The sequence below is a fragment of the Rhynchophorus ferrugineus genome, unplaced genomic scaffold (genome assembly GCF_030347505.1).
Source record: "Rhynchophorus ferrugineus isolate W39M unplaced genomic scaffold, kcgeb_rfMv2 rfM3, whole genome shotgun sequence".
In the NCBI taxonomy this organism is placed as follows: domain Eukaryota; kingdom Metazoa; phylum Arthropoda; class Insecta; order Coleoptera; family Curculionidae; genus Rhynchophorus; species Rhynchophorus ferrugineus.
Window position 1 is genome coordinate 37,521,975 of NW_027472582.1, and position 14,176 is coordinate 37,536,150.

At 33.2% G+C, this 14,176-nt stretch overlaps 1 protein-coding gene and 16 non-coding genes across 28 annotated transcripts in view; all 17 read right to left on the bottom strand.

Annotated features, from left to right (window-relative positions):
- Window positions 1–1,420: 1,420 nt before the first annotated feature.
- TRNAF-GAA (transfer RNA phenylalanine (anticodon GAA)) lies at window positions 1,421–1,493 on the bottom strand. The gene has a single exon. It is a non-coding gene; the product is annotated as a tRNA-Phe (tRNA).
- Window positions 1,494–2,049: 556 nt separating this feature from the next.
- On the bottom strand, window positions 2,050–2,122 carry TRNAF-GAA (transfer RNA phenylalanine (anticodon GAA)). The gene has a single exon. It is a non-coding gene; the product is annotated as a tRNA-Phe (tRNA).
- A 1,018-nt stretch (window positions 2,123–3,140) lies between these two features.
- On the bottom strand, window positions 3,141–3,213 carry TRNAF-GAA (transfer RNA phenylalanine (anticodon GAA)). Its single transcript has one exon. It is a non-coding gene; the product is annotated as a tRNA-Phe (tRNA).
- Window positions 3,214–3,626: 413 nt separating this feature from the next.
- TRNAF-GAA (transfer RNA phenylalanine (anticodon GAA)) lies at window positions 3,627–3,699 on the bottom strand. Its single transcript has one exon. It is a non-coding gene; the product is annotated as a tRNA-Phe (tRNA).
- A 413-nt stretch (window positions 3,700–4,112) lies between these two features.
- On the bottom strand, window positions 4,113–4,185 carry TRNAF-GAA (transfer RNA phenylalanine (anticodon GAA)). Its single transcript has one exon. It is a non-coding gene; the product is annotated as a tRNA-Phe (tRNA).
- A 413-nt stretch (window positions 4,186–4,598) lies between these two features.
- TRNAF-GAA (transfer RNA phenylalanine (anticodon GAA)) lies at window positions 4,599–4,671 on the bottom strand. The gene has a single exon. It is a non-coding gene; the product is annotated as a tRNA-Phe (tRNA).
- Window positions 4,672–5,084: 413 nt separating this feature from the next.
- Window positions 5,085–5,157, bottom strand: TRNAF-GAA (transfer RNA phenylalanine (anticodon GAA)). The gene has a single exon. It is a non-coding gene; the product is annotated as a tRNA-Phe (tRNA).
- Window positions 5,158–5,570: 413 nt separating this feature from the next.
- On the bottom strand, window positions 5,571–5,643 carry TRNAF-GAA (transfer RNA phenylalanine (anticodon GAA)). The gene has a single exon. It is a non-coding gene; the product is annotated as a tRNA-Phe (tRNA).
- A 413-nt stretch (window positions 5,644–6,056) lies between these two features.
- TRNAF-GAA (transfer RNA phenylalanine (anticodon GAA)) lies at window positions 6,057–6,129 on the bottom strand. The gene has a single exon. It is a non-coding gene; the product is annotated as a tRNA-Phe (tRNA).
- Window positions 6,130–6,542: 413 nt separating this feature from the next.
- On the bottom strand, window positions 6,543–6,615 carry TRNAF-GAA (transfer RNA phenylalanine (anticodon GAA)). The gene has a single exon. It is a non-coding gene; the product is annotated as a tRNA-Phe (tRNA).
- A 413-nt stretch (window positions 6,616–7,028) lies between these two features.
- On the bottom strand, window positions 7,029–7,101 carry TRNAF-GAA (transfer RNA phenylalanine (anticodon GAA)). Its single transcript has one exon. It is a non-coding gene; the product is annotated as a tRNA-Phe (tRNA).
- A 413-nt stretch (window positions 7,102–7,514) lies between these two features.
- On the bottom strand, window positions 7,515–7,587 carry TRNAF-GAA (transfer RNA phenylalanine (anticodon GAA)). The gene has a single exon. It is a non-coding gene; the product is annotated as a tRNA-Phe (tRNA).
- Window positions 7,588–8,003: 416 nt separating this feature from the next.
- TRNAF-GAA (transfer RNA phenylalanine (anticodon GAA)) lies at window positions 8,004–8,076 on the bottom strand. Its single transcript has one exon. It is a non-coding gene; the product is annotated as a tRNA-Phe (tRNA).
- Window positions 8,077–8,484: 408 nt separating this feature from the next.
- On the bottom strand, window positions 8,485–8,557 carry TRNAF-GAA (transfer RNA phenylalanine (anticodon GAA)). The gene has a single exon. It is a non-coding gene; the product is annotated as a tRNA-Phe (tRNA).
- A 435-nt stretch (window positions 8,558–8,992) lies between these two features.
- Window positions 8,993–9,065, bottom strand: TRNAF-GAA (transfer RNA phenylalanine (anticodon GAA)). Its single transcript has one exon. It is a non-coding gene; the product is annotated as a tRNA-Phe (tRNA).
- A 1,441-nt stretch (window positions 9,066–10,506) lies between these two features.
- Window positions 10,507–14,176, bottom strand: part of LOC143192549 (uncharacterized) — a 44,810-nt gene continuing 41,140 nt past the window's right edge. For all 12 annotated transcript variants that reach the window (XM_076397960.1, XM_076397957.1, XM_076397958.1 and 9 more), the window contains 4 exons: window positions 13,706–13,780; window positions 12,545–12,760; window positions 12,335–12,489; window positions 10,507–10,800 (listed from right to left, as the gene is read on the bottom strand). In XM_076397960.1, coding sequence (XP_076254075.1) covers window positions 10,642–10,800; window positions 12,335–12,489; window positions 12,545–12,760; window positions 13,706–13,780 — 605 coding nt within the window. In that variant the 3' untranslated portion in view covers window positions 10,507–10,641. The remainder of the gene's footprint in view (window positions 10,801–12,334; window positions 12,490–12,544; window positions 12,761–13,705; window positions 13,781–14,176) is intronic.
- Window positions 11,013–11,085, bottom strand: TRNAF-GAA (transfer RNA phenylalanine (anticodon GAA)). Its single transcript has one exon. It is a non-coding gene; the product is annotated as a tRNA-Phe (tRNA).

The window sequence follows — 14,176 nt, forward strand, 5'->3', positions numbered from 1 at the left end:
ATGTTCCGAAACAGCTACTAACCTAACTGCTTCAATTATGTTGAGGTCTGGCGATGTTGATATTCTAATGCGCCCCAAGAAAAACTGAACCTGTTCTGTATGAGCGCATTATCATCTTACAATATGTTAATGTTTAGCAACAATATGCTAGTCGGGGTAAGAATTTCATCATTAAGGATATCGAAATATTCATCCTCATTGATCAGACCAATGATGTAAGCCAAATGTTTATGACAATATTTCCAGATTAGATAAGCTTCACTGTAGGAAGCAGGCAGTCAAGATCTTATTCTTTTTTTGGAGTTCCCCATACATAAATCCAGTCGTTTGGAGACAATGTAAACGATGAGTGTCCAGAAATCGAAATTTTTGCCACAATCGATAGTTTTATGTTGTCTAGCGACAATTTTTACTGTTCTCGTTAAACATTTTTTAAGTCGTAATTTTTTGTTCGTCTTTATATGTTAGTTTACTTAGGATTTCGCTTACTATTCCTCTTCACCAATGATATTTTACCATATTTTGAGAGTGCTGTGAAACGTTTAATAAACATTCAGAAATCAAAAATTTCACCGATCACATCTTTTAACCGTCGCGACAAAACATTAAAATATACCCTAAGTGACTTGGTATGTAAATTGAGTACTATTCGTCGAATTATTTACACCAAAGCAGTGTTGCCAACTTACAACAAGATGTACTACATAGCATAGTATTCATATTATTTCATCTAGCATCTGTATCTCTATGATGACATAAGCCCTTATATGGGATATGAAGTTATAAATGCATATAGAAGGGGTTGGATAAGAGGCCTGGCACGTATGAGAGGGGCCAGGTCAATATACCTATGAAAAATAGTTATAGGATTCTACATAGTTTTATTGTATTATATTCATTTTTGCCAATTAAAGCAATCAATATAAATATTAGTTTGTTCAAAAATTTCGTTAGGCACCATCAATCATTTAATGAACTATAACTTGAACTTTTAATATCACGGTACTGTGTAAGCAATGGGTATTGTATTCTGTAACAAAAATAATATCGATTTAAGTGCAAATATATATGGATTGGACTTAGGTCTACATGGGAAAAGTATAGTCTCCATCATCATCATCATTCCAGAGCCAGCGCTTAGGAAAAACGTCTACTTCTCAATCAATACGCTACCGACAGTGCCGCAGCTCTTCGAACATTCTTCACTAAATCTCACCGGAGTTGGCGGGCGGTCGCAGATTATCCATCTCCAGGTTCGGCCATACTAGTATCATATTTACTTATATCAGCAATCATAAAGACCTACAAAAACTCATGCATAGTAGTATCAAGGAAAAATTATTATATGATTCTACGAGAAAAGCTTTTACAAGTTAATATATAGATTTTCATTAAATTAAATTAACCAAAAAAATGTATGTGCCGAAACCCGGGATCGAACCAGGGACCTTTAGATCTTCAGTCTAACGCTCTCCCAACTGAGCTATTTCGGCTGCTATTGTACGCCAATCAAGCTTGGGTCGGCTAAATGATGTACTTGATTTTGACCCAAAGTCAACATTATATGCAGAAACCTGGAAATAACATATAACACAAATATCAAGCAGAAATGATTACATAATTCTACGAAAAAAAAATTAACTAACTAACACATTGATTTTCATAAAATTAAGTTACCGAAAAAGAAAAACTGCGCGGAAATCTGGGATTGAAACAATAACTTTTATATTCATGTTCATTAAGTATATAAAGGTAAGCAGATAGATACTAAGATCAATGGGACAAAGCTGTGTGATTCTACAAAATATATTACTTTAAAGCGCATTGACTTTTACCAAAATCAACATTATATGACGAAATTCTGGAATTAACCCAATAAAACTATTTCTGCTTTTGTATATTACACCTTTTTTGCCATTACCACATTTTGTTAATATATTCACCTATATATACCTTAGTATCAAGCAGAAATAATTACCAAATTCTCTGGAAAAAAGATTAACTTACCAATGCATTAATTTTCAATACATTAAATTTACCTAAAATATGTGCCGAAACCCGGGGTCGAAACAGGGACCTTTAGATCTTCAGTCTAACGCTCTCCCAACTGAGCTATTTCGGCTGTTGTTCTTCGCCAAATAAGCTTAGATCGGCTAAATTATATACCTAATCTCCAACATATACAGATATACAGATATGTTCTCATATAATAAATAAACCGAAGATAGCTGTGGATATAAAGATTGTATTGCTTCACAGCGCATTCGAGGTCACCAAGAACGATCACTATATTCCAAAACCTGCGAAAGAACCCAACCTAGCTATTTCTGCTTATGTTGTCTATGAATAAAGATTAGATAAACTTAATTGTATTCTTCAGTACAATGAAAAACACCAACATCACACAATTAGCATGGATGCACTAATATCAAGCGTAAATAATTATGACTCTATGAATATCAAACATTAGTATACTAAATCTATTAATTTTCATTAACTTGAATTAAACAAATATACACCCGCCAAAACCCGGGATTGAAATAGGGACATTTAGACCTTCAGTCTAAAGCTCTTCCAACTGATTTATTTCGGCTTCTATTGTTCGCCAATCAAGCTAATTTATAATAAACGTTCCAAAACAGCCACTAACTGCTTCAATGATGTTGAAGATGGAAGACCTACCACTTTCAGCTCTAAAACTCCACAAAACGAGTCAACTATGTTGAGATCTGGCGATGTTAATATTATAATGCTCCTCAAAGCAAGACTAAACCTGTTCGGGTCTCTGTATGACCGTATTATCATCTGGGAATATGTCAATGTTTAGCAACAATATGCTAGTCAGGGTAAGAACTTCATCATTGAGGATGTCAAAATATTCATTCTCAGTGCTCAGACCAGTGATGTGAGCCAAATGTTTATAACGATATTGAACCCCAGCTGAGCTTCACTGTAGGAAGCAAGCAATCAATATTATATTATTCCTTTGGGGTTCTCCATACATAAACCCAGCCGTTTGGAAACAATGTAAAGGATGAGTGTCCAGAAATCGACACTTTTGCCACAATCGATAGTTTTATGTTATTAATCTACTATATCTATTAATTTTCATTAAATTCAATTAAGCAAAAAAATGCACCTGCGGAAACCCAGGATTGAACCAGGGACCATTAGACCTTCAGTCTAACGCTCTCCCAACTGAGCTATTTCGGCTGTTTTTCTTCGCCAAACAAGCGTAGATCGACTAAATTATATACCTAATCTCCAACTTAGGAACATACATATACAAATACCCAGATATGTACTAATATAATAAATACACCGAAGACAGCTGTTGATATAATTATTGTATTGCTTCACAGCGCATTCGGTGTCACCAAGAACGATCACTATATTCCAAAACTCGCGAATGAATCCAACTAAACTATTTCTGCTTATGTTGCCTATGAATAAAGATTAGAAAAACTAAATTATATTGTTCAGTACAACGAAAACCACCAACATCACCCCAATAGCATGGATGCAGTAATATCAAGCGGAGATAACTATATGACTCTATAAATAACAAACATTAATCTACTAAATCTATTAATTTTCATCATATTCAATAAAGCAAAAAATATAGTTGCCGAAACCCGGGATTGAATCAGGCACCTTTAGATCTTCAGTCTAACGTTCTCCCAACTGAGCTATTTCGGCTGTAGTTCTTCACGAAGCAAGCTTAGATCGACTAAATTATATACCTAATCTCCAACATAGGAACATATATATCCAAATGCGCAGATATGTTCGAATATACTAAATACACCGAAGATAGCTGTAGATATAAAAATTGTTTTGCTTCACAGCGCATTCGAGGTCACCAAGAGCGATCACAATATTCTAAAACCCGCGAATGAATCCAACCATACTATTTCTGCTTATGTTGTCTATGAATAAAGATTAGATAAACTAAATTATATTGTTCAGTACAACGAAAACCACCAACATCACCCCAATAGCATGGATGCAGTAATATCAAGCGAAGAAAACTATATGACTCTATAAATAACAAACACTAATCTACTAAATCTATTAATTTTCATCATATTCAATAAAGCAAAAAATATAGTTGCCGAAACCCGGGATTGAATCAGGCACCTTTAGATCTTCAGTCTAACGTTCTCCCAACTGAGCTATTTCGGCTGTAGTTCTTCACGAAGCAAGCTTAGATCAACTAAATTATATACCTAATCTCCAACATAGGAACATATATATCCACATGCGCAGATATGTTCGAATATACTAAATACACCGAAGATAGCTGTAGATATAAAAATTGTTTTGCTTCAGAGCGCATTCGAGGTCACCAAGAGCGATCACAATATTCTAAAACCCGCGAATGAATCCAACCATACTATTTCTGCTTATGTTGTCTATGAATAAAGATTAGATAAACTAAATTATATTGTTCAGTACAACGAAAACCACCAACATCACCCCAATAGCATGGATGCAGTAATATCAAGCGGAGATAACTATATGACTCTATAAATAACAAACACTAATCTGCTATATCTATTAATTTTCATCATATTCAATAAAGCAAAAAATATAGTTGCCGAAACCCGGGATTGAATCAGGCACCTTTAGATCTTCAGTCTAACGTTCTCCCAACTGAGCTATTTCGGCTGTAGTTCTTCACGAAGCAAGCTTAGATCGACTAAATTATATACCTAATCTCTAACATAGGAACATATATATCCAAATGCGCAGATATGTTCGAATATACTAAATACACCGAAGATAGCTGTAGATATAAAAATTGTTTTGCTACAGAGCGCATTCGAGGTCACCAAGAGCGATCACAATATTCTAAAACCCGCGAATGAATCCAACCATACTATTTCTGCTTATGTTGTCTATGAATAAAGATTAGATAAACTAAATTATATTGTTCAGTACAACGAAAACCACCAACATCACCCCAATAGCATGGATGCAGTAATATCAAGCGGAGATAACTATATGACTCTTTAAATAACAAACACTAATCTACTATATCTATTAATTTTCATCATACTCAATAAAGCAAAAAATATAGTTGCCGAAACCCGGGATTGAATCAGGCACCTTTAGATCTTCAGTCTAACGTTCTCCCAACTGAGCTATTTCGGCTGTAGTTCTTCACGAAGCAAGCTTAGATCGACTAAATTATATACCTAATCTCTAACATAGGAACATATATATCCAAATGCGCAGATATGTTCGAATATACTAAATACACCGAAGATAGCTGTAGATATAAAAATTGTTTTGCTTCACAGCGCATTCGAGGTCACCAAGAGCGATCACAATATTCTAAAACCCGCGAATGAATCCAACCATACTATTTCTGCTTATGTTGTCTATGAATAAAGATTAGATAAACTAAATTATATTGTTCAGTACAACGAAAACCACCAACATCACCCCAATAGCATGGATGCAGTAATATCAAGCGAAGAAAACTATATGACTCTATAAATAACAAACACTAATCTACTAAATCTATTAATTTTCATCATATTCAATAAAGCAAAAAATATAGTTGCCGAAACCCGGGATTGAATCAGGCACCTTTAGATCTTCAGTCTAACGTTCTCCCAACTGAGCTATTTCGGCTGTAGTTCTTCACGAAGCAAGCTTAGATCGACTAAATTATATACCTAATCTCTAACATAGGAACATATATATCCAAATGCGCAGATATGTTCGAATATACTAAATACACCGAAGATAGCTGTAGATATAAAAATTGTTTTGCTTCAGAGCGCATTCGAGGTCACCAAGAGCGATCACAATATTCTAAAACCCGCGAATGAATCAAACCATACTATTTCTGCTTATGTTGTCTATGAATAAAGATTAGATAAACTAAATTATATTGTTCAGTGCAACGAAAACCACCAACATCACCCCAATAGAATGGATGCAGTAATATCAAGCGGAGATAACTATATGACTCTTTAAATAACAAACACTAATCTACTATATCTATTAATTTTCATCATATTCAATAAAGCAAAAAATATAGTTGCCGAAACCCGGGATTGAATCAGGCACCTTTAGATCTTCAGTCTAACGTTCTCCCAACTGAGATATTTCGGCTGTAGTTCTTCACGAAGCAAGCTTAGATCGACTAAATTATATACCTAATCTCCAACATAGGAACATATATATCCAAATGCGCAGATATGTTCGAATATACTAAATACACCGAAGATAGCTGTAGATATAAAAATTGTTTTGCTTCAGAGCGCATTCGAGGTCACCAAGAGCGATCACAATATTCTAAAACCCGCGAATGAATCCAACCATACTATTTCTGCTTATGTTGTCTATGAATAAAGATTAGATAAACTAAATTGTATTGTTCAGTACAACGAAAACCACAAACATCACCCCAATAGCATGGATGCAGTAATATCAAGCAGAGATAACTATATGACTCTATAAATAACAAACACTAATCTACTAAATCTATTAATTTTCATCATATTCAATAAAGCAAAAAATATAGTTGCCGAAACCCGGGATTGAATCAGGCACCTTTAGATCTTCAGTCTAACGTTCTCCCAACTGAGCTATTTCGGCTGTAGTTCTTCACGAAGCAAGCTTAGATCAACTAAATTATATACCTAATCTCCAACATAGGAACATATATATCCACATGCGCAGATATGTTCGAATATACTAAATACACCGAAGATAGCTGTAGATATAAAAATTGTTTTGCTTCAGAGCGCATTCGAGGTCACCAAGAGCGATCACAATATTCTAAAACCCGCGAATGAATCCAACCATACTATTTCTGCTTATGTTGTCTATGAATAAAGATTAGATAAACTAAATTATATTGTTCAGTACAACGAAAACCACCAACATCACCCCAATAGCATGGATGCAGTAATATCAAGCGGAGATAACTATATGACTCTATAAATAACAAACACTAATCTACTATATCTATTAATTTTCATCATATTCAATAAAGCAAAAAATATAGTTGCCGAAACCCGGGATTGAATCAGGCACCTTTAGATCTTCAGTCTAACGTTCTCCCAACTGAGCTATTTCGGCTGTAGTTCTTCACGAAGCAAGCTTAGATCGACTAAATTATATACCTAATCTCTAACATAGGAACATATATATCCAAATGCGCAGATATGTTCGAATATACTAAATACACCGAAGATAGCTGTAGATATAAAAATTGTTTTGCTTCAGAGCGCATTCGAGGTCACTAAGAGCGATCACAATATTCTAAAACCCGCGAATGAATCCAAACATACTATTTCTGCTTATGTTGTCTATGAATAAAGATTAGATAAACTAAATTATATTGTTCAGTACAACGAAAACCACCAACATCACCCCAATAGCATGGATGCAGTAATATCAAGCGGAGATAACTATATGACTCTATAAATAACAAACACTAATCTACTATATCTATTAATTTTCATCATATTCAATAAAGCAAAAAATATAGTTGCCGAAACCCGGGATTGAATCAGGCACCTTTAGATCTTCAGTCTAACGTTCTCCCAACTGAGCTATTTCGGCTGTAGTTCGGCTTCACGAAGCAAGCTTAGATCGACTAAATTATATACCTAATCTCCAACATAGGAACATATATATCCAAATGCGCAGATATGTTCGAATATACTAAATACACCGAAGATAGCTGTAGATATAAAAATTGTTTTGCTTCACAGCGCATTCGAGGTCACCAAGAGCGATCACAATATTCTAAAACCCGCGAATGAATCCAACCATACTATTTCTGCTTATGTTGTCTATGAATAAAGATTAGATAAACTAAATTGTATTGTTCAGTACAACGAAAACCACCAACATCACCCCAATAGCATGGATGCAGTAATATCAAGCGGAGATAACTATATGACTCTATAAATAACTAACACTAATCTACTAAATCTATTAATTTTCATCATATTCAATAAAGCAAAAAATATAGTTGCCGAAACCCGGGATTGAATCAGGCACCTTTAGATCTTCAGTCTAACGTTCTCCCAACTGAGCTATTTCGGCTGTAGTTCTTCACGAAGCAATCTTAGATCGACTAAATTATATACCTAATCTCCAACATAGATATATCCAAATGCGCAGATATGTTCGAATATACTAAATACATCGAAGATAGCTGTAGATATAAAAATTGTTTTGCTTCACAGCGCATTCGAGGTCACCAAGAGCGATCACAATATTCTAAAACCCGCGAATGAATCCAACCATACTATTTCTGCTTATGTTGTCTATGAATAAAGATTAAATAAACTAAATTGTATTCTTCAGTACAACGAAAACCACCAACTTTACATGAATAGCATGGATGCACTAATATCAAGCAGAGATAATTATATGATCCTATGAATGTCAAACACTAATCTACTATATCTATTAATTTTCATAAAATTCAATTAAGCAAAAAAATACACCTGCCGAAACCCGGGATTGAACCAGGAACCTTTAGATCTTCAGTCTAACGCTCTCCCAACTGAGCTATTTCGGCTGTTGTTCTTCGCCAAACAAGCTTAGATCGACTAAATTATATACCTTAACACCAACATAGGAACATACATATACAAATACGCAGATATGTTCTAATATAACAAATACACTGAAGATAGCTGTGGATATAAAAATTGTATTGCTACACAGCACATTCGAGGTCACCAAGAACGATCACTATATTCCAAAATCCGCGAATGAACCCAACCAAAGTATTTCTGCTTATGTTGTCTATGAACTAAGATTAGATTATCTAAATTATTCTTCAGTACAACGAAAAACACCAACATCACACAAATAGCATGGATGCGCATTAGTGCATCCATGCTATTTCATGCGGGAATCAAGCGGAAATAATTATATCACTCTATGAATATCAATTAATCTACTATATCAATTAATTTTCTTTAAAATAAATTTTCCAAAAAAAGGTACATGCCGAAACCCGGGATTGAACCAGGGACCTTTAGATCTTCAGTCTAACGCTCTCCCAACTGAGCTATTTCGGCTCTTATCTTTCCGTAATCAAACATTGATCCTCTAAGTTTTACACTTAATATCTGACATAAAAACATATGTATATATACAAGCAAGCAGACAAAGGATTCTGTAAAAAAAAATATTTTACTGTGCTTTGATTTTCACCAAAAATCAACATTATATGGCGAAATCCTAAAATGGACCAAACTATATCTGCGTTTGTTATTTATTAATTAAGTTGAAATAAGCTAAATTATATTCTCCGGTTTAACGGAAAACACACTAATATCAAGCAGAAATAATTACACAATTCTATGAAAAAAAACAAACCAATATTATATGCTCATCATCACCATGAATCCGTAGCCTACGCTTATCTACTTCTCATCCAATATACTTCCGTTGGTACCGCAGTACTAGCACTCTTCACTAAATCTCACCATTGGCAGTCGGCCGCAAATATTCTGATATCGCACAATGTTTGTCATGTATTTTGCTTTCAGATCCCTTTCTCCGATTTTGCTCCATATATTTTTCGGATCTGTATCTTCCATATACAAGGTCAATTTCGCATGAGGAATGGGTTCGCCTTTTATTAAACAGACATATCCAGACGATTATAATCTGCTTCTCGGAATGTATTCTTTAATTGTCGAAAATTGATTGCCGCATCCTAAACAAATGGCTTGGCTCCTAACACGATTTCGAAGAGAAACTTGTATAATTTACCTTAGGCATAGTATTTGAAAGACCTCAAGCTTATAGTGCCCTACTCTAGAATCTCTACAGAAACCTTGGCAAGATAATTTCGAAAGAGGCGGATTTTAGTCTTGAGTGTAATACTACTTCTCTTCCACAAGCACAATCTTAGAGAAGCAAAAGCTCCTGTAGCTTGGCCAATTCGGCTTATCACTTCGTTAGTATATGCCATTTTCTTCTTCAATATTACTAATCCCAAATACTTGAACACCTGCACTTGTTCTAACTGGACTTCGTTAAGATTTACAATAACAGACCATTCGTCAATTATTAATACATTGACAAAGCAAATTCATATTGAGAAGTCGCTGAAGAAAGATCGCCGAAATGGAACAGAATTGTAACAGAGTTATAAATAATAGTTACATAATTATTTAGAAAGGTTTTTATACGAAACTAACTTTTAATAATACTTTTATTCTATTGAAGTAAGTCGTAAAGATATTGTAAATGTAAAAAGCTTAATTGAATGTTGCAAAATGTTTGTATATAGTTATTATATTATATATAGTATATAGTTTGGTAGAAATAATAGAGCTAGTTTTTATTACCTTTTATTTTTCACATACAAATTTATAAAAAATATTTTAATACTCATATAAACAAAGGCTTACATAGTTACAAAATACATCATCCTGTTCTGTGTTATATATTTTACAATTTTGTTTGTATGATACACATATATTAAAATTATATATACATTTAAAATTTATGTTGTTACGGCATCAATAATGGTTTAATATTATTGTTATGGCAGTGGGAATAATCCGACCTTTAAGGAAGTTAAAAGATGTCAAATTTCACCTATTTCTTAAATACGAGCCTTTCGATCTTATACTATAGAGATTATGTTCTTCCTGCCTTATGATATTGTCCTAGGGAATCATCTTCTGCATATTTGCCATCGTCAATTCCATTTATCAAATTGGCAGATGGCCATGGATCAACATAATGCAGCTCTTGACAACACACACCAGCGCTTCTTGATCCGGGGACTTGACAAATCTGAAAAGAATAATTAAATTATTACAAAGAAAACATTATAAACCAACAAGCAATAAAATATTATATACGGTGTTCATTTAAATTTATAATTTATATTTTAACGGCAACAATTAATGTAATAAAATAATAAAAATACAACATGAATAATACATCTCAGGAGACCAGATTTATGAGGTAACATTCGGAATTTACATTTCGGTCAAAAACAACCTTGCCGAAACCCGGGATCGAACCAGGGACCTTTAGATCTTCAGTCTAACGCTCTCCCAGCTGAGCTATTTCGGCTTGTGTTATTCTATAAGTAAATTTGAATGAGCCAAGTAAGGTGTCAAGTACTGTCAAGTGTAATAAGTACTATCCGAAACTGATACATAATAAAAATATATTCACCAATATTATCGTAATGTAGCTATAGTACTATATGATATTTGTCAAATTGAAGTGACCAAACAAATAAACAGAGGCTAAATTTCCTCCATCAGTTTCAAATTCCATGGAGTTCCAATACTATAAGGTAGAGCCATTCAACAGTTCTAATAATCAGAATTTAAAAACAATTAAATAAATCAGTAACCAAACATATGCAATAAACATAGAAACATACATCTAGACAAACACATCTAGACATTTTAAATAAATATATAATAAATGTATGCATAGATAGAGTCATCTTAAAATGAAGCTACACACTGGCTAAAATTATGTTTCAAAACAAAAACTGATGAAGGAAATGAAATCTAATAAATCGTTTTGACACAAGAACGCATCTTTGAATGAATCAGACAAGCCTGACTTCTTCTTCAGGCTTTCTATCGTACTATATCTATCTCTATCGTATAAATGGGGAACGATCTTTAAAATATAAAGCATTTATAATTTGTTGACCGCGTGTAATAGCGTCTTCCGCGTGGTTAATCACCCAATTCATTCACAGGTATGCCCTTATGGATGAGAATCCAGATGAATACCATATTATTTTGTCGTGGCATAAATATAATATAGGATTTAGGGATTTGTACGACCAGCGGATACGAAGAAAATAGATTATCGATAGATTAGAGTGTGTTTCGTAGGCCAGAACATATAAGCCAAATGGCATGGCTATTAAGAGATATTACACGGTTTAGGGTATCTTTTTTAAAGATCATTTCAGTTTTGAGTATAGTGGAAAGTGAACTCAACGCAGAGTAAAAAAATATTTTAGGACCTATGATATATTGTTGCTCTTACTCTTATAAATAACTTATATAAAAACATATATAAAAAATATCACAATTTGAGTACTCTAAAAGGATTTGAAGAAATAATTTCTCAAATACTAATAAACTTATGACTAGTAACGGTAATGTTCAATTTATTTTGATAATGGGCTGAGTCCATGGAGGCTCAGATGTGAAATATATTGAATCCTGAATTATAAGACATAGTTAACATATATCTAGAAGATATTATAGTTAATTATTTTCCATTTAATTATTCGACCATTACGATTCAACAAATATATGAAATACATAGTTATACTTTATATACTTACCGATGACTCTCTAGATTTTTCATTTTCGGAACGGATAACAGGAACAGGGCTTATATAACCTGCAGCCGTGCAGTAAATCGATTGTACGCATTTAAAAGCCGCTGGACACTCTGGTCGTACAGTGTTAGGTACAAATTGATTTTCCGACGCTGTCTCTGTAACAATAATATGAATGTGATAACAAATCTAACTCAATAACTATATAATTACCTTCTTTAGTGCAATTTTCATGTGTGCATGGTGGCAAATAACCTTTTGGTGGGAACGTGGAATGCCTTACACATTCTCCATTAGCTGATAAGGTTTCTCCATCTTTGCATGGCTTTATAGTTGGTGGCACAACATTGATACAAACTCCATATTCGTTAAGTTTTTGGCCAGGTTGGCATGTTGGGACACAGTCACCATTATATCCATGTTTGTAACCTTGAAAATTTCATATTTATTGCCAATATTATATTGAAGAATACTATGAATAGCGATATATTTTTTTGTTTTTTTATTTTTGGTTTTACAAAAAAAATTATTTTTTTTCTCCGATATTTATATCTCCGACATTTTTCCTTTAATATTAAATTTAATATTTCCTTTCCATTTAGCGTTATTGTGCTACAGAGTGCTCACAGACGCGAGTCATCGAATGTCCAAACTTGCATGTTCAACATTCATTAATTTTCTTGTATGATATGCATATATATTATACCGAAACCCATATACTAGTTATGAACTTACTGAACTTACGATCATCCTAACCCATTATATACCAATTGGAGATTTTGGCTTCAACGATTTAAAAGTAGGAATTTTGACATTAATGATAAACAACAACGAAACCGAAACAGAATACGGATGGCTAAAATGACTTACTGAGCATATGGTGGTATCAGCAAGGTTTATACTACAGCTACTAAACTCACTAAAACTGTTACTGCAAATATTTACCGATGTTAAGTAAACAATTTTAATGACATATTGTTGTAAAAAAATTGTATGATATTTGTATGATAACTGTCAGATACAGGAAAAGTTGTGAAAAATAGATTAACCAGACATAGATTAATACTTGCTCATATCTAAGCAGCATGCTTTGGCTGAATTATGAAGTGAAAAAGTGCGAAAATGAACCTATGATTGGATCAAGTCAATATCCTTGTTTCGCCATGTTGTCAAAAACTTGTGCAAAATATTGTTATTAATATAAAGTGTAACAATTTTTCAATAAATGTATCTTTAAAATAAAGAAGTTACCAGAGTACGTGTTTTAAGACACCGCACATACATTCCGTTAAAATACCTAATAATATAAGCTTATAATAAGATATTGAAATAAAAACATTGATATATTGATATTTTTTCAACAAAAATATTTACCTGGTGGGCAACGTGGTCTTGGAGTTGTGGTCGGTGGAGGGGGAATACACTGTCCATATGGTCCACGGGTGTATCCTAAACCAATTATCATATTCAATCAAATTTTACATGAACGTAAGTTTATGTTCAAATGGCATATATCAATATTATGTTATACTTAAGAACTAAGGTTTAGATGACAAAAACATTTTCACAATGTCTCTTTAAATATATTGAAAAGGCTTTTAAAATAAAGTTAAAAGTTTTTCAAGTTTGTTTCAAGTTATGATTATGAGAGTAAGTTGGGTGGATATGGAAAATGCAAAGGGATATAAAATATTAAAGAAAAATAATATCAACATAAAAAAAGCAAAAGAGTGCACATTAATAATATCTCTCTTCATAAAATAAAAGCCTATATATAAGTACTAAAATTAAAACGTATCTACATATAAAAAATTGAGCAAAAAGTGGTACTGTAATAGCATAGCT